The following is a 23324-nucleotide window of genomic DNA, read 5'->3' as shown; positions in this document are numbered from 1 at the left end:
CCCCTCCTCCTCCCCCCCTCGGGAGCCAGCCACCCTCAAGGAAAACTAATAGGCTACACTTATGACATAATGAGTAAGGCCAGTGAGTGGTTTCAGAGCACAGCAGTGACAATCTGTAGCAGTTTTTCATGCAAGTATCCTCATACGCGTTTTTCTTAACAAGGTGAATTTTGGAAATTCCGACAACGATGTCTTATGACATAAATCATATACGTCTTTCTTTATGTGATGGATAGGCCCAAACTCCTTGCATACATCCCTTGGAAGAGAATCACTAGGAGGATACCAGAATTTGGACTGAATAAACATGAAAGAAACAAAACATTGGGTACCCAAACATAAAACTTAATAAAGAATTTCTACATAGATGCAATATGATAATCAAATAAATGAAGAGATAACAAAATCATAAAATAAATATAAAATTACAGTATAAGGGCAAAGTCTAAACATAAAAATTGAACATCAAGGACTTACAGCTTGCAATGAACTTAAACCCCACACTTCAAACACTTCGAACTCTCAAAGAACCAAGGACTTGAACTTGAATTGTGTAGAGGAACTAATATATAGGAGGAAAATTGATTCCGTTGGAATAAAATATGAACATGAGGAAATTATCATAATCTCAAAATACATAAGAAATTTTAACTCTACCTCTACGCTATCGGATCCCACAACAGATACATGCAAGCAAACAAAAAGTGATATTTAAATTCAAAATGAACTATTGCACACATCCTAATGACTAAGCATTCTTGCAAACAATGAAATTTAGATATTTTCAAATCAGATAGATGCACCTTGAGATAACTTTCAAATTAAATTGCAACAAATCAAAAAGTATGCAAATACATGATGTGAAGTGCACCAAAAAATTAAGCATGCGCATCAAAAGTAAAAAATATCTGCATGTGCTTTAATAAACATATTAATCATCAGAACTTAAAGTCTAAGAATGCTACATAAACTAAAATAAGTTGAATTAAAGTTCTCCCACCACGAGAAACATGCAACTACTTTAAAAAACATGCAACCATTTAAAAATTCATAAACTTTCTCCTTTGAGAAATTAAATTCATCAATATAAATGCATGATGCTCTTGAATGGGTTGCCTTAGCTACAAGCAAGGTCGTAAGACCTACATTTCAAATCTGATTCTTCATGACACAGATTGAAGTCATGAAGACTCAAATCTCATGAACTCGAACCTTTGTAAGCATATGCTAGCAGAAATAGCAAGTTTAAATACAAAAAAAGTCCGATCAATTAACAAATCTCTCTAATGGACATGGCTGTTACACATCATAACCGGACTATTTAACAAATTCAATATCTCAACTTGTAAACACAAATGATGCTAATGTTCTTCCCTAAGGAGTGCCACAATGATAGAAAATCTTAAATAGTCAGGACCCTATTTTCAAAATGCCCCTGTTGACCTTGATTTTCACTAAAACTTAGGTCAATGGGGGGTTGACTTGGTCAAATTGACCAAGCCAGACCCTAAGACTACTTCCATTGGGTTTAGTAGGTCAAACCAAATCTGTTGAGCCCAGACCCAAGTTCTGGGTCAACCTGGTTAACGGAATAAGCCAAAATTCCCTCTATTGAAGTTTCAATCAATTCCAAAGCCTCCTTTGCTCAATCCCTCACCCACTTGGACTTTTGTTTGACCATGTTGACCTAGTCAACACTTAGCTTGGTCAACCCAAGCCTAATTTGGTCAACTTTGACCTATTTAGGTCAAATTCATCACCCCCTTTGCATTCAAACTCTTCCAAACCTCCCCTTGACTAAAACCACGGCCAAGGAAGCCTAGATCCCTCATAATTAATCCTAGAAACAATCCTAGCCGTCCATCATAGGGTTAAGACTATAAATAAGAGTCTTAGGGCTTCATGGAGAGGATCTTGCATTATTTTTCTTCCCAAGCCTCTCTAAGCCCGGAGATTCCTTTGTGTGAGCTCCCGTAATCTCCCTCCATCTTTCCCAAGTTAAATCCACCGTTGAGACCCCGCCAGCACGATCTTCCGGTGACCCGAAGCTTTATTCTTTCCAAGGAGATTTCCTGTCGATCTAGAACGTTTTGAAACATGATTTCTTCTATAAAAAGGAGCGTGGAAATTCTACAAATGCAACAAGCCCAAAATCTTCCGAATCCATCCATTTGATTAGGTAAAATCCTAAATCATAATCTAGAACACTTAGAGTTAAATAACTTTTTCATATGGTGCGTTTTAGACCGCGCTTTTGAACTAACATGAATGTTCTTCATGTGTACATTTTACGAATAAAAGTTCATTCGATTTGATTCATCCTATTGAGTGAACCAGGCGAAAGATTGTTTTAGGGTTCAGTTTATGTAACCCGAGCGTTACGTAAGATCCGGAACATTGATCGCGCGATCAACATTCAAAATCTGTATGTTCCGCGGCGTTCATTCGACCGGGAATCCAATCCCACGGTCATTCGCTCAGTTCAGCTCGATCTGAGCCGTCGTTTTGTTTTAGCGGACAAACCAACGACGTGGAGGAGCTGCATACATGGATAAGTAATGTTGCGTCCGCGGCAATCATTGTCGTGATCATTGCGGCAAACATTGCCGGTGGCGCAATCATTGCAACCGCAGTTTGGGGCTGCCAATCAGGGCCTCCACGCATCTCCCGCCGTCATTTTATTTAAAATAAGTTTTAAAATTAATTTTAAATCCTTTTTTAAATCAAATTTCTTCAAATAATATATAAAATTATTTTTAAATAAAAAAATACATATAATATATTAAATTTTTAGAATTTAATTACCTCCCAGACCACTAATGTTTAAACTTTAATTAAAATTCCCCTTTGTCCTTCAATAAATTAAATCACAAATAACTTGAACTAATTATCCAACATAAGACATATCCAAGACCACACAGCCTACTGCACACACATAGAATTATTTGTTAGAACACAATTTATAGCTCTATGCTAGGCCGGTGTTTTCTTTCTGTTACTGTGATACGACGCTTTGCATGTGGCACGTGTGCTAGTTGCTTCAAGTTTTTGTGACAATTTATGTGATAATGATTTTAATTGTTGTATTATTTTTATGATGTGATGTGCAATAGATTACTCATAGGTTAAGGGCGATCTTACGACTAATGATGTTTTCTGCAGATGGTCATGCTGATGCAGTGCTAAAAAGGGGGCTAAAATGAATAAATCATGTATATAATTGTTACAAGTGCTTCAGCTGCTTAGTCCTCAAATAAATAAAAGCATTGCCAAGTGTGACTGGCATGAGTACTTTTTATTTCTATATATAACTGTTTGGGATGTTTTATTTTAACTATTTAGGATAACCCTGCAGAAGAGTCTAAATTTTTCTTTTTCTGATGTAATGTATTTGAAGTAAAGAATTATGAAAGTCTATAAAAAATGAGGTATTTCAATAAAATATCAGATATCCAAAGAAAAAAGAAAGTCTCTTTATAGGGAATTTCTTTTCATTTGGGTATCCTATGGAGGACAAACCATAAGAAGGCTGAAGGAAGGCGATTCATAAAATGACCAGAAGACGAAGATCAAGATTAAATGCCTTATTTTTTTAATACTTGCGTCATTTTGTAAGATTAAAACCCGGGATGCTATCGGTGGGGCCTGGCCATCATTACTTTTCTACAGACCCTGAATTGTATATTATATGGCACTTGTCATGGACTTTTCGACTATTTTACTTTGATTGATATTTTATTGACATTGGGCCTAACCATCATTACTTTTCTGCAGACCCTGGATTGTATATTATATGGCACTTGCCATGGATTTTTTAACTATTTTACTTTGATTGATATTTTATTGATGTGTTTTGCTTTGTTTGCGTAGTAGAAATTATCTTCTATTTATAAGTTTCTTTCTTGCATGTGTATGCGTCTGTTTTTGTTAGGCTCTTTAGAGATAACTTTTCTACTCATAATTAAAATTTAATATGTTAGGAATTAAATAATATAAAAAGATAACAATCTAGGGAATAAACTGGATATCTTCCAGGGTTGCATGCATCTTAATGGATTATTCTTTCCTTGTTTAGACGCTTCCCCGCCTGTGGGTAGAGTTCAGATAATCAGACCAATATTTAAAATTGCGTATTCGAGAATTGAGGCATTTTTCATTCGTGAGGCGAGGCGTAAGCCTCAAGGCGTTTTGAGGCGTAAGCCTCAAAATCAAAAGATTGCGTAAACATAAAATGATAATTTTTTTTATACTAATGAGTGAATAATATAAAACATTAAAAAACATAACAAATGAAGTGAAATCAAAATATCACAATAATAAGACAACATGAAATATAGTTCAACTCAAAATTCAATCTTTCCCAAATCTCAGTATTCTTTTCATTAAATATAATTTCAATTTTCAAAAATAAATAGCAATGACATATCACAAAAGAACTCATAAGTCATCAGTACTGTCATCACTAAGGGGGTTCTTCATTTGAATCATCATTATGATGAACTGCTCTCTCCCCTTCCTCCTCTCCTATAGAATCCAATGTCAGGCATTTACTTCAAGATTTATGTAAGTTTTAATATATATAGTGTGAGGCGTAAGCCTCATGCCAGTGAGGTGTAAGCCTCATGCCAGTGAGGCGAGGCGGGCCTCAAGGCAGGCCTCAACCAAGTTGAGGCGCAAGCCTCATAAAAAAACTCGATGCGTAAGCATCGAGGCGTTTTTTACTGGAATTGAAAAATGCGAGCCTCAAGGCGAGCCTCGTATTGCGCAATTTTAAACCATGAATCTGACCTATGACGTTGAGGTGTTGAACCATGAGAAATCTAGTCTTCTAAAAAATTATTTTTATAATTTTTTTTTAAATTTCATGCATTCATGATTTGCAGATTTTAACTAGCATACATTGCATTAGAAGCTAACTAAAAATCAAAATTTAATTGCATTAATTTTAGAAGCAAAATACCCTTCATAAGTACAAGGCCACATAGGAACCGCTCTAGATGTAGGCCTTAAGTTTCAAAAACTCAGCCACCCACTCATATTTCATAAAGACCGAATAACATGGATTTTATACGACTAGGTGATTTGGTGGCTTTCCTTTTAAGGCAAGATATAAGTAAGTCCAAGATGCATTAGCTAAGACACGGGTACTAGTGTTGTGTGTAAAACACTAAACCCACTACACATTTAGGATTTAAGGCTACTACTATCGGTATCCTATAGTATGCCTCATCGGCGGGTAAGTCCTCTATCCTTTAGAGGCTATAAATCCCACCTATCCGCGTCACATGGATGACGCCACCTCCATCTTTCTCTCTGGCATGCTCTGAGTACAGTATTACCTTTTCACAAGTTTCTTTTTACTACCTTAGTCTTTTCGGATAATGATATGAGCCGTGCATGTTGCTTAAGCCAAATTGAACATTTCTTTCCCTTTGAATAGGAATTTCCTAAACGCCTCCCTATGTATCAATCCCATCTGAGAGAATAATGTACAATCCTTAATCGAGAGTCTTCTTAGGCATCGGCTTAAGATGTAATTAACTATGGGGGATTGCGCCCGTGGGAAATCGAATCCCACATCAAATAAACCCACTCGAGCTGATGTATCGAGAGGGAGAAATCTCATGATCTTGATCAGGTTATATATACTATTACTCATCGGGTGCATATGCGAACGCTGCTATCATCAATGGTTAATCGTATGTATGATATAATATGTCCTTCCATCAGCTTGCTTGTGAAGATTACAAAGGTCTGCGACCGTTTTGTCCTACGAGATAGTGCGATCATACCCTTTGCATTCTGTCCCCCGCTAAGCGGTGTTCTTTCGGAGGCCCACAGCCCCAAGATCTCAAAGATTATCTAAGGCAAAAATTATAATTATAAAAAATTCAAAAATAAATAAAAAAAATATTCAAATTAAATATATCACATCAAATTTAAAACAACAAGGTATTCATCATCTGTAACCTTTTGATGAGAGTAATAAACTTTAAGATCAATCTCAACTCACAAAAAATCAATGCCATATCAGGTGTCAATAAGATCACTCTCAACAAATCCCATGCCAATAAGAACATGGCTTGTGTCGTTGAATCAGGCAGTCTTGTCATAAAATAGCACAACTAATAAATTGTCATAATCAAGGCCCTTATATCGGGTAGTGTACCATTAAATGATATAATTATATTACAACCACGACCATAACTCAAAGGGTCCCCAATAACTCAAGCCCAATTTAATTGTGAATCGTAAAGTGCACTTGTTAAGCGTGACTTAAAATTATCCCCATAAACATACATTCATCCTAATTCTACAAAGTTACCTTGGATGACATAACCCAAGGTTGGCACAAGGATTCTTCTATTAAGTTGAACAAAGTAACAAACTACAGCCATAGATTAGGAAGACCCAGGTCCAAGACAACCTAGGTAATAGAATCATGAGATCTTTATAGGAGTGTTCATCATCCCATCCCCCAACCCCCCAACCCTAAAAAAAATCATTTCCTTTAAGCTAACGGTAAATTTCCTTCAATTCTAAAACAAAAATTACAAGGTAACTTGGGTTCCTTAGCAACTATCCAAAACTGACTTCCATGTGTCGAACATAGAACATTTGTATTGTTAACAACGCGCACAAGAAATTACAAGGTAACTTAGGTCGTTAAGAAGTCATGCAGATGAGAATGCTTTCTGATAAGGAGTATCTGCTTGCACTAATAAATAGAGGATGTTCTACCAAAGAGGATGATTCAATTAGAGGATCAATTGCCTAGAGCTACCTATATATACTCTCAAAGAGGATCTGGAAATCTAAAAGAGACAGAAGAGAACAATCCAACAGCATCCCCTGGAATGGATTCGTCTTTACTCAGCAACCCAATCTACTTAACGGTATCTTTTCCCATTATTAATTTAACATAATCCTTAACTTGCTCCTTTCTCAATGATCTTGGTCAAGCTAATTTTACAATTGTGACTCCATGAGCCAAATCAAACTTCAACAATAGTAAGCTACCGAGGCCTACTAAACTTTCATAATGTTTTTATCTAATTGTTCCAAATGATTAGTTAGAGCATCCCTTGGAATATACTTTATAATAAGCATTGTAAATGTTTCTTATTCCCTCAAACTGCTACTTTATCTTGACCAATAGTAATAACTCAAAATACAATAATGAAAAGCAGTTAAAAAATATGCAAGAAGTTGATCTATAGACTAATCATACAGTCATCTAGCTTTTCTTCTTAACTTAATTGATAAATTCATGTCAACGTGAATACAACAAAAAAAAAAGAACTTGATTGATAAATTCATGTCAACGTGAATTTACAAAGAAGAGTCAAAAGCCCTTGCTAAATGGATAGAAAAGAAGTCACACAATCACAAAAATAACACTAAATGCTGTTGGACAAAGGCAGTTTAAACAAAGGTCTAAGAATAAAAGCAAAATAATACTTGCACTCAGAAGAAAATGTAACAACCTAAGGCTTCTTTTGGTTATCCGGTACTTTTGTAAAAGGTAATTTTAAGAAACAACGGTTTAGAGAAAGGAGTATTCTAACGAAGAAGCATATATAAAGAGCTTTCTTAAAATAGCAGAAAAATGAAAAAAATGATGTTATTGAGAACGTGGTTTGAGGAACCAAACAATAAAGAAGAAATAAATTTACCATTTTAAAAAAGAATAAGCACAAAAAACGTCCAATCAAACTAGGCCTAAGTCAGAAATTAAAGACTATCTTACATTATTTTGTTCCATTAATGCATTCGTCAACCAAAATTTGAATGGTGACTCAATTTTAGGAATGGAAGAGGAACGGAAGAGAGATTATAAAACGTAAAGAAAAAAAATGAATAAAGGCTACCAAAAAAGGCATACCTGGCCATCAGCAGCGGATGTCACAACAATTCTATCATCAGTATATGGCATGATTTGAGCATGGAAGACATTTTCGTTATGACCCGAACAATATGTAAGAATTTTACTTTTGTTTGACCAGTTCCAAAATATGATGTCTTTGTCATCTGAACCAGACACGAGAATATCACCGCTGGGGCTAAAATGTACATTGTTGACACACCCCTTATGACCATGCAGCTTTCCATAAAGATCCAAGCGCTTCACAACCGCCTGGTCAATAACAAAACAATAAAATGTGAAAATTCTATAGAGCTTGACATTAATATTTTTTCTTTAACAATCGAGAAATCTGTCAATAACATTTTAACTAAAGAAGCATGGGTTAGTTTATAAAGAAGGCAAAAAAGCAAGCAGGGACACGTAGAGTTCTTTCACTTGTAAAATGGAAACAAATTATTGATACACACATATATCATCAAAGAATGTCGATCTTGGATATAACTGACAAAAGTGAAATGAACCTGATTTTTCAAAAAAATTACTCATATGATATTTTAACAATAAGCAAATATGGGCGAGTTAACCAAAAAATAAAAGCATGCAACGCAATAGTAGGCTGAGACATGTAGAGTTCTTTCACTTGATTTATTTTTGGTTTTAGTCCCATCACGACTGTTTCAGCAGTGTTAAGAGGCACAATAGTTTCCACATTTAGTTCAGGCTTTAATTTCGTTCAACTTTTAATGTTAAGAAAATTAAAATAGATACAGAATATTGTTTTCCTATATGTGAGTTTTCAAAAATTTATGTTTAATACATGGATTTTGTTAATCTGGTTAAGTATGGTCATATAAATTATGACGCCAATCCATACAAAATTCTGAAGATTTGTTACAGAGAATTGATGCACTTTTTTGTTACTCTCTTTATTCTCCCATCGTTAGGATTAATACTCAAGAAATTTTTAGAATCAAGTCTCAATAATTGTTAACTTGCATAAATTAATCATCCGCTACTGACAAATGCTCTTGAGGTGTGTTGACCTCAATACCAGTGTCGACGTCGGGTCGACCGCGTATGGTGAATTTTGAAAGCAAAATAGCGCGACGTCATGCGTAACTCTCCCTACGTGTGTCGAACAAAAACCCAAATCGTCGAAATGGCATCCATTCGCGAAAACGGACAGCGCCAGCTAGTCCAGGGCAACATAAATAGCTAAGATCAACACCCATATTTATAGGGGTCTTTGATCGGCAAAAATTTAAATTTTGCACACAAGAGAGCCAAACTCACTCTACCTCTCGATTTCCACCACCGACCTCCTCCTGTTGCCGCCATCCAAGGCCTTGTGCATCATTGTCGCCGTCATTTGCCATCACCGCTTCTGCCGCGCATCTAAGTCGGGGAAATGTTATGTTTTATTAACAAGTACTTCAAGATCCATAATCGCTTTTATTAACGAGCAGGGAATGAAATTTCGGTTGCGGTGTCACCTAACACATACCATAACTGCTTTTATTAGCATGCGGAAAGACTTAGCACACTCGATTAGCCCCATAAGCGGTGATGACATCGGGGTGCTGCTGAAATTTATAATAAAATAATTGACTTAAACAAAATTTAAGGGAAATTAAAATAATTGATTATGTTTGTTGCTTAAAAAGGCATATTCTCACATGCACCCAATATCATATAAAACGGAAACTAAAACTTGGATTGTAGACTCTGGAGCGTCGGATAATATAATGAGAGAAAAAATATTTTCTATAATTATAGCCCTTGCCTGAAAATTATACTATTCAAATTACAGATGGGTCGCTATCAAAAATGATTATAATAGGAGATATTATGTTAGACCAACCCAGGAGGGACCGGTTCAGTCGGTCCAGGAGGGACCAGCTCTGCTTCTATCGCGGGGGGGGGGGGGGGGGGGGCGCCTTCGCCCCCACAAGTTAAAGCAATTTATGATAATGCAAAATTATAACTTTAGGTTAAATGATTACAAGCGTCAATTAGGAAGGGTTTTAGTTGGTTTAAGAGGGAAAATTCAAAGGAGGGACTGTTTAGAAAATTCATTTATGATTGTATGTTTTGAGTAGAATGTTTTCCTAGGATTTGGTTAGCTTGTGTTTTCTGAAATTTAGAGAGTTCTTAAGTTTTAATTGGGCTCTAGCGGCATCTAAAGAATTGGGAGAGCTAGATCCTCCTCTCCAATTGAGGATCAATTGTATCTTGTTATTTTCTTCCACTATTAAAAGAGTCTCTATTTTGTTATTTCACCGTCTACTCTTAATTTCAGCTTTTGCATAAAACTAAATTTCAAATTCAGCCAAGATTCTTTTCCTTTTTCTACAACCATTTCCTATCAAATTGATATCAGAGATCTGGTTACCAATAGCTGGGAGAAAGGTCGAAATTTTGGAAGGGGAGATCGAACAACTGAAATCTGAAATTTTGGATCACCAAACTCAAGTTTCAGATGTAAGAAAATGAAATTTCAGTTGTCCATGAGAAGCTTGATTTGAAATTTTCCATTCTCGAGGAGATGTTGAAGAAGTTGCTCGATGGCCAACCTAAAACAGCATCGTCAGAGGTGAGGGAAGCCTCCAGCAACCAAGGGAGTGGGGAAAATCCTAATCTAATAAGATGAAGGGAAGATTAAGAGAGGGAGATTCTGGAGGCAGAGGAGAGAATGCCACCTCTAGAACATATTCCAAGAGAGGATTCGGGTAAAGGGTATGGGGAGATATGTGAGAAGGTCGGGCATGAACGAAGGATTGCTGAATTGGAGGGGAGACGGGCGGAATTTAAAAGGGGAAGGGAGAATTATGATTGAAGGGGAGCTATATTTGAAAGACGATGGACTGAATTTGAAAGGAGATGGGCTGATTATGATATAATCTAAAGGGTGTTGAATTTGAAAGAAGAATGTGGGAATTTGATGAAAGAGTTGGGTATGAAATGTTGGCAGGATGATTGGAACACTTGGGGGGAACCATCCCCTTAGGGAATGGGAAATTATAGAGGGAATAAAACGGAACACAGGCAGTCCGAGGGTGAGGAAACTGAAGATACTTATTCTTGAGTGAGATGATGCTCATGGGTGGATCTAAAACGTGAAAATGTACTTTATTGTCAATAAGTTGACGGAGGAGAAGAGACTGATGGCAGCTAGGATGTGCTTGAAGGGAAAAGCTTTAGCATGGTACCAGTGGAGGGATATGAGGCGACTCATATGAGCCTGTAGGGAGTTCAACGACCGCTTGTTGGAACATTTCCGAACCAGCAGGGGAGGGAACTTCTATGAGCAGTTCTTCGCCCTAACGCAGGAGGGGACAGTTGTGGAGTACCGTGAACAGTTTCAGCACTTGACCAACCTACTTGACCAGCTTCCTGAGATTGTACTGCATGGAAACTTTTGAAAGGGCTCAAACCAGAGATTAGAGCGGTAATTCGAGTGATGAGACCTCATGATTTGGGAGAGGCTATGGAGCTAGTTCAATTAGTGGAGAATCAGAGGCACCTAAAGAGAGGGTTTGGAGGCAGAAGCTCATGCGGTTCGTGCAGAATGACCACTACCTTTTTGGCATCAAAAGAGTCGACGCCGAGTACTCTTAAGGAGACACCGAAAGAGAGAACTATGGGAGGAAGACCAGAGGAAAACTTCAAGAAACTCACAGAGATGGAACTATAGGAGAAGAGGGCGAAAGGGTTGTGTTTTAGATGTTAGGAGAGGTATACACCGAAGCACAGATGAAATGACATAAATCTTTAGGTTCTCACTATTTGTGATGATAAGGGAATGGAGGAGGGTGTCGTTTTTCCACCTTGCGGACAAAATGGGTCTTTGGGAGGAGAGTATTATTACACCAGTCCAGCTAGTCCAATAAGGACCGACTTTGCCTCTATCAGGTGCAAAACGCCTGTTCTGCTCGAACAGATGTCTCCTCTTTACATGGGGTCCAACATGCGTCAATTAGGAAGGGTTTTAGGTGGTTTATGAGGGAAAATTAAAAGGAGGGGTTGTTCAAAGAATTTCTTTATGATTTTATGCATTGAGTAGGATGTTTTCGTAATATTAGGTTATTTTATTGTTTTTGAAATTTGGAGAATTCTTAGTTTTTAATTGGCCTCTAGCGGCATCTAGAGAATTGGGAAAGCTAGATCCTCCTCTCCAAATGAGGATCAATTGTATCTTGTTGCTTTCTTCGACTATTATCAATTAAAAGAGTCTCTATTTGGTTATTCTATCATCCCTCACAAAAAAAAATGCAAAAGACTTTTAATCATCTAATTGATCATAGTTCATATTGCAATCAAAATTATAAACCTTCTCCACCTTTTGCTTTAATCCATAGTTATGTGTGGGGATCACCTAAAGTCAATAATGTCTCTGAAACTAGATTATTTATTAACTTCATTGATAATCAAGCCCATCTCACTTGAGTTTTCATAATAAAAAAAATATGAAGAGGTAGGGCTGCAAATGAATTGAGCCAAGCTGAGCTTCGGCATGTTCGAATTCGAGCTAGTTTGCCAAGACCGTTTTTGAGCTCGGTTCGATAAGATTCGAGCTTCTTTGGCACTTGTTTAAGCTCAGCTTGTGCTCAGGGTCGAGCTCGATTCATTTTAAACTTATCAAGCCTATTAATGAGCGGCTCATTTAATAAGCCGAGCCTATTAATGGGCCGCTCATTTAACAAAATAATTTTTTTTTAAAATCAAGTAGCTTGTCGAAAACGTCTGCCCGAATTGGCTAGCCAGTCCACCAAGTAGACCCAACCCATCCGTCCACCAGTTTTCAAACGAAAGCCCACTATGCTTCATTATATAGAGGAAAATCCTGCTACATTTCACAGTGTGGGAGTAAACTAACAGTTTTTTTTTATAATAATGAGCGGGAGCGGACACAATGGAGAGCGGAAACAAGAGCTGAGACGGGAGCTAGCGAACAATGGGAGAGGAAAATGGAGTGGGAATTTAAAAATAAATTATTAAATATTTAAATCAGTAAAATTAATTTAATAAAATTTATTTTCAAAACTCTAATCAAGAGCTCTTTAGTCGAGCACAAATCGAGCCTTTTAACGAGCTTGTTCTCAAGCGTTAAACAATATTATTTATGAACATAAACGAACCGAACGTCAAGCTGTTCAAGCTCGTTTATTTAGCTATCGAGTATTTATCAAAAGAGTTAAAGATCGTTCATTTACCTTATCAAACGAACATGAACGAGCTCTAGTCGAGCCGAGCCATAAGTAGCTCATTTAACGCTTGGTTCATTTGCAACCTATAATGAAGAGGGGTCAAATTTTTAAATATTTAACACCATGATCTAAACCCAACTATCGGTGCATAGCAACTTTCCATTTATATAAATTTAGCAATATGTAAATAGCACCTTTTCATCTACAACAACAACATCAAGTCTTTGACCCACTACATGGAGTCTAACTTTTCATCTATAACAATCTAGTAATTCATGGGCAACAACATACAATTTTTTAGATGTATTTAATTCTGAAATCTAGAATAAAAGAATGATAGATTTTTTTTTCTCTTAAATAGTTGTTTCTCCATCTATTTTTTGTATAGCTTCTTGTCTTATTTTAAGATAAAACAAGAAAATAAAATTCAATCATAAAATCTCTCATTTTCTACTCTCCTCTCTTCTCATTCTAATTTTCATGACTCACAAGCATTGATAAATTTTTATAACCAAAGGACACGCACTTGGGCATGCAGGAAAGAACAAAATTTATTTATTCAATGTTCATTGTGATTGATTTCCATTATCATTAATTGACCTTTTGTAGTCTTAGAAACGCCATTAGAACTTCACAAAGTAAAAAATCTCCATCTCATATCTAAACTACCACTATTTTCTTATTTAGTCTAATGTAAATGAATCCAAAGTTCTTAAAGCAAAATTTGTTTCTTATCAAAGGTCTGTGATAAAGTATTTAAATAGGTTTAAATATAGGGTGAAATAAATTATTTTCTAATTTCTTTTTTCGCATCTCAACTCCACTAACCATCCTTAATAAAGTGAATTGTTGCGTCTAAAAAAGTTGTGTTATAAAACCTTAGTACTAAAAAAAACACAGCCACACTAGAAGCAATGAAATTTAATGTGGTTCAGCAAACCTACTAACATCAACAAAAGAGAGAAATCCATATGGCTTACAAGAAACAAACATCATTACACTGAGAACACTCAACCTGAGCCTATGGTCTCTAATATCAAAACTCATGTTAAAGTGAATTGATGCATCTAAAAAAGTTGTGCTATAAAACCTTAGTGTACTAAAGAAAACAGCCACACTAGAAGCAATGAAATTTAATGTGGTTTGGCAAGCCTTAACATCAACAAAAGAGAGAAATCCATTAAGATATGGCTTACAAGAAAAAAACATCATTACACTGAGAACACTCAACCTGAGCCTGTGGTCTCTAATATCAGAACTCATACTATAGTATTATCATCTCATACACCTGGTGTTTCCCTGCTAATCCTAAATCTGTATAATCCAGCAGAAAAAACCACCATCACTTTAAACCCTACATCACCATTGGTACTTCTAGAGGCAGTAATGGCAAGATCCTATTTTACCATCAAGTCAATGAAACCACTTGCATGGCATACCAATTTAACTTATAAACGATGCAAATCTTCTTTTTTAACAAGAAAATTTAATGCTAATCAATAAATCTCATAATCAATTGATTATAAAAGACATGTACCAACAATCCTCGCTCAAAGAATGGGTAAGTAAAAGCTAAAGGTTTCACCAAGAAAATTTTTAGCAAAACGAAATTGACCTTGATTCTCTTGTTCCTTACAGTACAGAACTTATTCCTGGATATGTGCAAGTCCATGAATGATTCTCCTCACAAGGTTTAATGCCAAAGGAGGTCAGATAACTGTTGCACACCCGACAAAAAAATGGTCTTACCAAATCGCAAACAATAAGTAGAGGAACAATCACGATGACTGATTATGTATTACAAACACAGATAATTAATCTATTCCATGTCAATTCAATTGGTTTTTCACATCACTAAGTCATTTTTATCAATTGGTGAACTACTGTAATTGGATTATATTTATTGAACTTTCAAAACAAAGTTAAAATGTTAAAAACCAGATGGTTTTCCAAAAATTTTATTAGAATTCCATGAATTCAGCAACTGCAGCACGAATATGCAACTTCTAAAATATGGAAGCAGTTGACAGTATTCAATAAGTGTAAAATTCATATGGACCATACGGAAGAATGCTAACTGAGATATGAAATAAAAGGTAGATTGTTCACTACAGTCTCTAGGAAGTAAGACAAGAATTGTATCATATATGATCACACATACATGCTAACAAAGAATAACAATTGTACACTCAAAAAACCTCACTAAGCATGATAAAGATTCTAAATACCTTCGCTTCAAAAACCTTTCTTGAGAGAGATTGATGCGGACATCAGATCATGAAAGGTCTTTCAGAGACGTGACTGACGATCGACGGCCATGATCGCGCCGATCTACTTTTGAGTACTCATATCTATTTATTTTATTTATTTTCTTCATGTATTTGTTTTAGTAGCTTTTCTCATTTTGCCCTTACTTAAGGGCGTTGTCGAATGTGCGCCCTAGGGGCAATGTAGTCATTTATTTCCCTTTCATTGTATGAGGCTATATATAAGTCCCATGTATTTCTTTTGAGGTTAATGGATGAATGATAATAAAATTTCTGCGTATTGAATTTTTGTAAGAGATTGGAGAGTCTTTGGAGAAAAATCCCTTGGAAAGGGGAGCGGATCACCCACCAACCTTGGAAGAGTTCGGATTCATGGCTTTCTTTTATTCTCTATCCTGTCTTTCCTCCTCCCTCCCCCCTTACAGTTGGCTTAGGGTTTCCCAACCACAAAACCGCCGGCCTCCACTTCAAGCTATTTTCCCAAAACTGTCGGCCTCTTCCAAGACCTCTCACCACCAGCCAACCCAAGCCCCACCCCATAACCGCCAGTCTTTTACTCCACACCCTAGACACCGGCCCTTCCAATCCCCCTCCAAGATTTGTTACTTTCCTAAATTGCTATGTTACCAATTTGGGAAGGATTTGAATTCATTCCTAAATCTCATAGCTTATTTTTGGAAAGTCTCCTCCAATCTAGTCATAATAAAAATATGAATTCCAATCAAAGAATAATTCAAGACCCCTTTCCTAATTTAAGTTGGCTTTGATTGGCAATCTATTAAAGACCCTATATTTCCTATTAATGGCCAGCCTCTTCTCTTCCCCCACGTGCCGTCCCATTCAAACTCCCCTTTACTTCTTTCCTTTCCTCCTCCCGACCTATTTGGAAAGTTCTTTAGATAGAGCCAATCTATTTGGAATTTAAATTAAAGGGGATATGAGCAATAATTTTCTTTTAATTTAATCAGCTTTAATTTAGGAAACTAATTAAAGCCTCCCTAACTCCACCTCCCTCATGATGCCGCCGGCCCTAGCTCCCTCATCCCCTCTTGTCTTGAGTCAATCTCCCCCTTACCCTCCCCAATTGATTTCCCTAGCCCACTAAAACATAATTACTCCTCCCTTTCTTTGGTCCACATAAATCTCTAGCATCCTAGCTCCTTTAACAACTGCTGCCGAGAATTTTGGAATAGGTAATTGCTGCCCAGAACTTCAGAAACTGCAGCGTTGTTGTCCAAATAGATCCAGGTTGCTGTCCAGAATCTGTCCAAGACCAACATCCTTGCAGTCCAGAAAATTCTGGATGTTTGACAATGACAGCCCGCCCTCCCAGGAACTTGGAGATTGCTGTCCCAGGTTTTTCTCTTGCTGTCCAGAAAATCCCGCAGTCTTCTAGCACTGTTTTGCCATCCAGGAGACTTCCCGTTTGCTGCCTAGAAGACTCCACCGGCTGTCCAACCGCAGAGCGTCGTCAAGACAACCGCCACACTTCGGAGCTTCCTCCGCTCACCTCTAACCATGCCTAAGAACTTGACTATGGTGAACTCTTCCCCAAGTTCCCTATCTTCCAAGTTTATTTTCATTTGTGGTTATATTTTGATTCACAAAGTTCATGTTTACTCTCCTCCGCTAAAGCTTAGTGATCTAGAGAGATGAGTGAGGGAACCTTGCATAGTGACTAGTCTTATTGTTAGCAAAGGGATTTTTGATGAAAACCTTCCATGTACGCAACTTTTTTGAGTAATTGACTATTTTAGGATCTTAACTCTATGCATATGATTTGGCCTAAGCTTGCTTCATCACCTTATTGTTTTGTCTTCTCACTTAAAATCAATATAAGTTTATTTACTATTGTTTTCTAAAAATTAAAGCGTGCAAATTTCTTAATCAAGTCATTTTGCATTTATGTCCTGCATCATCTGGTATCAGAGCATGGTTTGCTCAAGTTGCATGTACTATGATTCATCTTAGAGTTCTAACCATCCATCTTTAAGTTTCATTAGTTGTTTAACATTGCATCCATTTGAAACAACACATTGTTTGTTTGCTGTCCATTCAATTTCTGCATCATGTTGCAAGTCCCAAGTATGTTTCCCATTAGTATAAGTGTTGTTCTTTACATCCCATCAACCCTTAGTATCTTGTAGCGTATCCTAATGGACTCAGAACAACTCGGCAGGACTTAGACTTGTTGGTATGTCTAATGAACACCATTAGCCAGCAACTCAAAGAAAACCAGGCTGACATCGCTGAACTCTGTAGAACTACTACTGACCAATTTGATACCTTAGATCAAGGTAGGAACCACCAAGACTCCTTACACTCTGTCTCAATCTCCTTCCATGTACGGGGACGATCAATTTCCGGATGAGGGACCACCTCGTGCCTCTCATGAAGCTCCCTAATACAGACATAACCTTAACTACGATCCTGACATACCCTGATGAAGAACATTAAGGTCGATGCTCCAACCATTGATGGGACTCTCAATCCCCAGCTTTTCCTGGACTGGATCAAAGGTATAGATAGCTTCTTTAAGTGGTATAATATTTCCAAAGCTATGAAGGTTAGTTTTGCCGAGATGAAACTCACAGGTAGGGCTAGTCAACTTTGGTCAAACTTAGAAAGCCTTAGAGAAGCCCGTAATGAGTATCTCATCACTGATTGGCCATCAATGAAGTGTGAGCTCAAGTAGAAGTACTTGCCTCCCTCGTACTTCCCCAGGCTCTTGGATAGGTGAAATAGGTTGACTCAGGGCAACAAACCGGTCAAGAATTACATCACATCTTTTGATGATTATCTGATTCGTTACAAATGGGAGACCTCCACTACCCCCGCGTAGATTATGTCCATGTTTTGTATCGGGTTGCGAGAGGATCTTCGTAATGAACTATTTACCTGAAACCTCACTACCCTTGAAAATGCCTACAATTTTGTGTTGGACCTGGAGGAAACTTGTTCCCAACACCCTAGTCGACACCACGACTCTAAGCCTTCCTACAGACCTTCCGGTAGTACCACTGCTCACACCTCCACTGCTCAGCCGATCCTAGGGAACACTACCCGACCCTCGCCAGGTCCCCCCACCCCTCGTCCTGATGTTAAAAGTAAACCTCCCACTCCAAATACCCCTCGGTCCAACCTCGGGACCAAGTGCTTTAGATGCTAAGAGTATGGGCATATCGCTTATCAGTGCTCTAGTCCCTACAAAGTAGGGCTGCAAACGAACCGAGCCGAGCCAAGTATGTGAGTGTTCATGTTTGAGTTCATTTATCATTAGCTTGTTCAAGTTCGGTTCATGTTTGATTCGAGCTTTATGTTTTGTGTTCATGTTTGGTTCATGTTCAGTTCATGTTTGGTTCATTGGTTCATGTTCAGTTCATGTTTGGTTCATGTTCAGTTCATGTTCGATTCATTTAATGCTTATAAAGCTTTACACAAGCAAACCTTAACGAGCTATGTTCATGAACATATTTAACAAATAATCTATTGAACAAACAAACATTAAATTTGTTCATGGACATCTTAAACAAACAATCTAGAAAACATAGACAAATGCGAAATGTATTTTGTTCAAAAAATTAAATTTATAATAAAAACAGTTGTCTATTTAAAATGAAAACATGATTAATCTATATAAATATATTCTTAAATGGAGCTTACCTGTTGCATTTCTCTCCATTTGAGCTTTTATTGAGCTTTTTATCGAGCTTTTCATCGAGCTTAATATCAAGCTTGTTCACGAACTTCAAATGATGTTGTTTGTGAACATAAATGAACTGAACACATTAGTGTTCAAGCTTGTTTATTTAAGGATCGAGTATTTAAACTGTTGTTCAAGTTTGTTTGTTTAATTAGTTAAACGATCAAAAACGAGCTTTAATCAAACCAAGCATCGAGTAGCTCTTCGAACGTTTGGTTCGCTTGTAGCCCTACTACAAAGTCACGATTATCGAAGAGATCACTGAAGAAAAATTCAATCCCAAAGTCGACCAGATTCACCAAGTGGAAGACGATAGTGAATTCTTTGAGGAGGATGACGACACTGTTGTTGTCCAGTACATTCAGAAAGTTGACACTTCTCCCACCGGCGTAGTGAGATGTGCACTGTCACAACCCGTAGCCACCAACGACTGGCGTAGGACTGCAATCTTTCACACCTACACCAAAATCAATGATAAAAACTTTAAAGTCGTCGTGGATAGTGGCAGCTGCATCAATGTTGTCTCCTCCAGCATGATGTCTAAGCTTAGCTTGTCTTTCGTTCCCCACCCCAACCCCTATAAGGTAGCTTGGGTCAACACATTTGCCTTGGAGGTAAAGGAACGAAGCTTCATACATATCTCCTTCGCTGACTATAAGAAGAATGTTTGGTGTGATGTGTTGATTATGAATATTGGACAAATCCTTCTAGGTCGTCCCTTACTATTTGACAATGATGTCCACATCTATGGGCGTTCAAATACCTGTGTGTTTGAACATGAGGGCAAAAAGATCAAGCTTTTGCCATCACATGTATGCAACTTTTTGAAGTAATTGACTATTTTAGGATATTAATTTCTACACATGTGATTTGGACTAAGCTTGTTTCATCGTTTTATTGTTTTTTCTTATAGCATAAAATCAATATAAGTTTATTTACTATTGTTCTTTAAAAATTTAAGCATGCAAATTTCTTAATCAAATCATTTTGCATTTATGTCTTGCATAAGAGATTCTATATATTGTATTCCAGACAACACTTGGGGGTTAATTTTGAAGTAAAAGCCAGGACCTTATTTCACAGCTTGTGAGCAAAAAAATGATTTGAATTAAGCAAATGAATAGAGAACAAAACTATCGCCAAGAAAAAAATGGCTTTTCTGATCATCTAACTAAAGACTACATTGTTTAAAACAGATGGAGGAGAAAATGAAAGCTAAACCCTGATGAATTCAAAAACCCCACAGTATCACCTGTGGATTTTAATCATTCCATGCTCGTAACAGTGCAATTTCCGATATAGTCGGGTGTTTCCAGTTCGGATTGATAAGAAGGCTGCAAATAACAATAAAACGTTTCATTCGAACCTCGGAACCACCGACCCGGCAAGCAAAAGATCGAGGCCGTAAGAGACCTAGCTCCCTTCTCCAGATCTCTTGAAGCTCGGAACTCTCCATCACCTTGATTAACTTAAAGCCCGAGACTCGTTTGACTCTCAAACCCAGCTCTTTCAATTTTCAAAGATTGTAAGAAGGAAGTGGCAGCTGAAGGAGATCATACGGTCTTTGGCCAGAGTTGCAGGTACAAGGCTCCGGAATAAAATATTAGCATGAACATATATATAAACAAGTATAATCATATATTATTTATTCACACAACATTACATTAAGGTGTAAACGAGTCGGTTTCTTGCTTAATCGAGCTAACATCATGTATTTCATATTTAGGTCGAATTCAAGCTCATTTGCTGAGCTCGAGTTTGGCTCATGTGAAAAATGTAGGGTATCAAAATAGGTTAATTAGTCAGGTTCAGATCCAACTTGAATTTAACCCGACCCTAATCTCAAGCTAAATCAAGCTCAAATACGTATAATATATGCGCTCGAATTTAAGCTCGAACCTGTGGCTAAATAAGTTCAACTCATTAGCTTATTAATGAGTCAAGTTCGAGCAGCTCACTTACATTCCTACACAACATATTTTTCTAGTCCCTTAGAGTCTTGCTTTTCTCTCTCCCCCAACAAACCATATTAAGGTAAACATAAATGCTAGAATTTTCATTCTGACACATTGTCTTGGATGATCAAAGCTAGGGGTGTCAATATTGGACTTATGACCAGTCAAAATTTCGGGTTTGCGTTGACCGGAACATGAAATGGGTTGGGTTCGAGTTCAACAATTCGACCCGTTTCAAAAATCGGGTCGGGTTTGGGTTGACCTGTTGACCCGATATTGACATATTTTTTACCCGAAAGCTTATTTTTGACCCGGCAACCCGAGATTGTTCCGTTTTTTACCCGAAAAGTTGATATTGACCCATTTTTGGAACCGAAAACTAGCATTTTTTGTTGGCACCAGGTCAGGTCGGGTTGACCCGGACCTGAAGCGGATCTGGTTAGGGTCCGGTAAATTGACCCGTTTGCAAAAATGGAATCTTTTTATAATTTAATATACATCATATAGTATAATTTATATCATAAAAAAATTATGAAAATGGAATCTTGGTTGATCGTGTAGTTCAACATGCATCTTATAGTACAATTAGTTGAACTTGGTACATATTAAATCATCCATTAATTCAAGTTGCTTAGTTGTATTAAATTAGAAAACTAATCATTTAATAGGATATGCATAATTCAATATGAACAATTCAATTGTTAATCTAATTAAGGCAAGATTTTATTACAGTTATAACTTTGAATTTAGACTTGATTGAAAAATATGATATATGTTGTATTAATATGATTAGTTCATCCAAATCAATTTTTGAATATATCTAAAATAATACAAATTGATTTGATTATATTCTCTAAAATAAGAATATATCATATAGTAAAATGAACATCGTGTAGTACAATCTATTGATCAATTTGTACTTAAAAAGTAAGTAACTTTTTAATAAATTCACTCTCGTGTGTGTGAGTGTTTATTTGTTTTATCATCAATCCTTTTATTTGAAACATATATAAATGACTCCAATAAAATGAAAAATATAACTCTAATTTAGACTACAACTATCAATTTGGATTGTATTGGCTCGCCCTGAAACTTCGGCTTTAGATAATTTTTAGCTTGGCATTTTCTTCGTGAGCCATAATCCCCACGTAAATATTTGTATGTTTCAAAATTATGCATTCTACTTGCATCTAGACTCTTTTAGTATATAAGCTTTGTACAAAATTAAATTTGACCAAAATCATCTCAACCAAATTATGTCTATAATCATCAAAACTCTATAATGTGATAGCAAGGCTCATGGTGTCAACATTTGAACTACCCTCGGCCTATTATATATAGATTCTATTTAATCAAGAAAGATAGTCAATCATACATAATCTAAGGATTTGTTCATAGCCATATATGAATTTATCTAAGGAGATTTTATGGACTTGAGATAAAAGTTGAGTAATGGGTAATTGGAAAGAGGGGTTTGTTTCATTTTAGATGCATCAAGTGAAAACAAAAGTTTGGATGTATTTTCATTAGGAGTCAATGGGATTAATTGTAGTCCTTTATTAATTAATTTATAATTCGAGCGTTAAAGTTGATAGAGGTTTTGAATGGTTCTTGAAATAGGATGTCAAATGAAAGAATAATAATCAACAACCACCTAGTTGTAGTGTTTCTCTTAACGTATTAGGGATAGTTGATATAAATAAGTCTATGTGCAAAAAATCTAGAGGTTTAGAAGTTAAAATAAGATTCTTTGTTTTGAAATATATTCTTATTTGTATTCTTATATCACAATCATTACAAAAATGGTCAATTGAGAATTCCAACTTTGATAAGCCAATTACTAATTCAATCCTATAACGTTTAATGAGTGTGTGCATATTGGCATGTCAAAGCTTATCATCAAATACAAATATTCTCCTGAGTAATACAAAAACCAATCCATAGGAACATGTAACCTATGTTACTTTGAGAAATGGAAATAAGCAAGCTGAGCCATTAATCATAGAATAACCCAATTTTGAATTGTTTGGAGCTAAGCTGAAGGGTAATGATAAGGACACAAGGCCTAAGTCAAAGTTCTTCACATACAATCTGCCACCTTATATCCCATTGACATATAGTTCCCTAAGTGTTTTTAATAGCAGAAGTTAAACAAGAAAATCTCTAAGTTCTTGGACTAGTTCAAAAAGTTACACATTAATATCCTATTTACTTACTCGCAAGAGCATATGTCGAGCTAAATCAAGTTCACAAAGGATATTTTATCAAATAAGAAGAAAAAAGAAGAATATTTGCTAAGGAGTATAGTGACATCTTATTTCTAAT

The 23324-nt window shown here is 36.5% G+C and overlaps 1 protein-coding gene across 2 annotated transcripts in view; it reads right to left on the bottom strand.

Annotated features, from left to right (window-relative positions):
• Positions 1–20645, bottom strand: part of LOC110101997 (DDB1- and CUL4-associated factor 8) — a 32111-nt gene extending 11466 nt beyond the window's left edge. The window contains exons 1-3 of one of the 2 annotated variants that reach the window (XM_028699219.1): positions 20411–20549; positions 14690–14791; positions 7886–8137 (exon numbers count right to left, since the gene is read on the bottom strand). In XM_028699219.1, the coding sequence (XP_028555052.1) occupies positions 7886–8137; positions 14690–14746 (309 nt within the window). In that variant the 5' untranslated portion in view covers positions 14747–14791; positions 20411–20549. Of the gene's footprint in view, positions 1–7885; positions 8138–14689; positions 14792–20410 lie in introns of both variants that reach the window. The other variant, XM_020830117.2, reaches the window with a different exon arrangement.
• Between the last annotated feature and the right edge of the window lie 2679 nt (positions 20646–23324).

Source organism: Dendrobium catenatum, unplaced genomic scaffold (genome assembly GCF_001605985.2).
Source record: "Dendrobium catenatum unplaced genomic scaffold, ASM160598v2 fragScaff_scaffold_1220, whole genome shotgun sequence".
Classification (NCBI taxonomy): Eukaryota; Viridiplantae; Streptophyta; class Magnoliopsida; order Asparagales; family Orchidaceae; genus Dendrobium; species Dendrobium catenatum.
The sequence above is the reverse complement of the archived record's forward strand: the minus strand, read 5'-3'. Positions and strand labels throughout refer to the sequence as shown.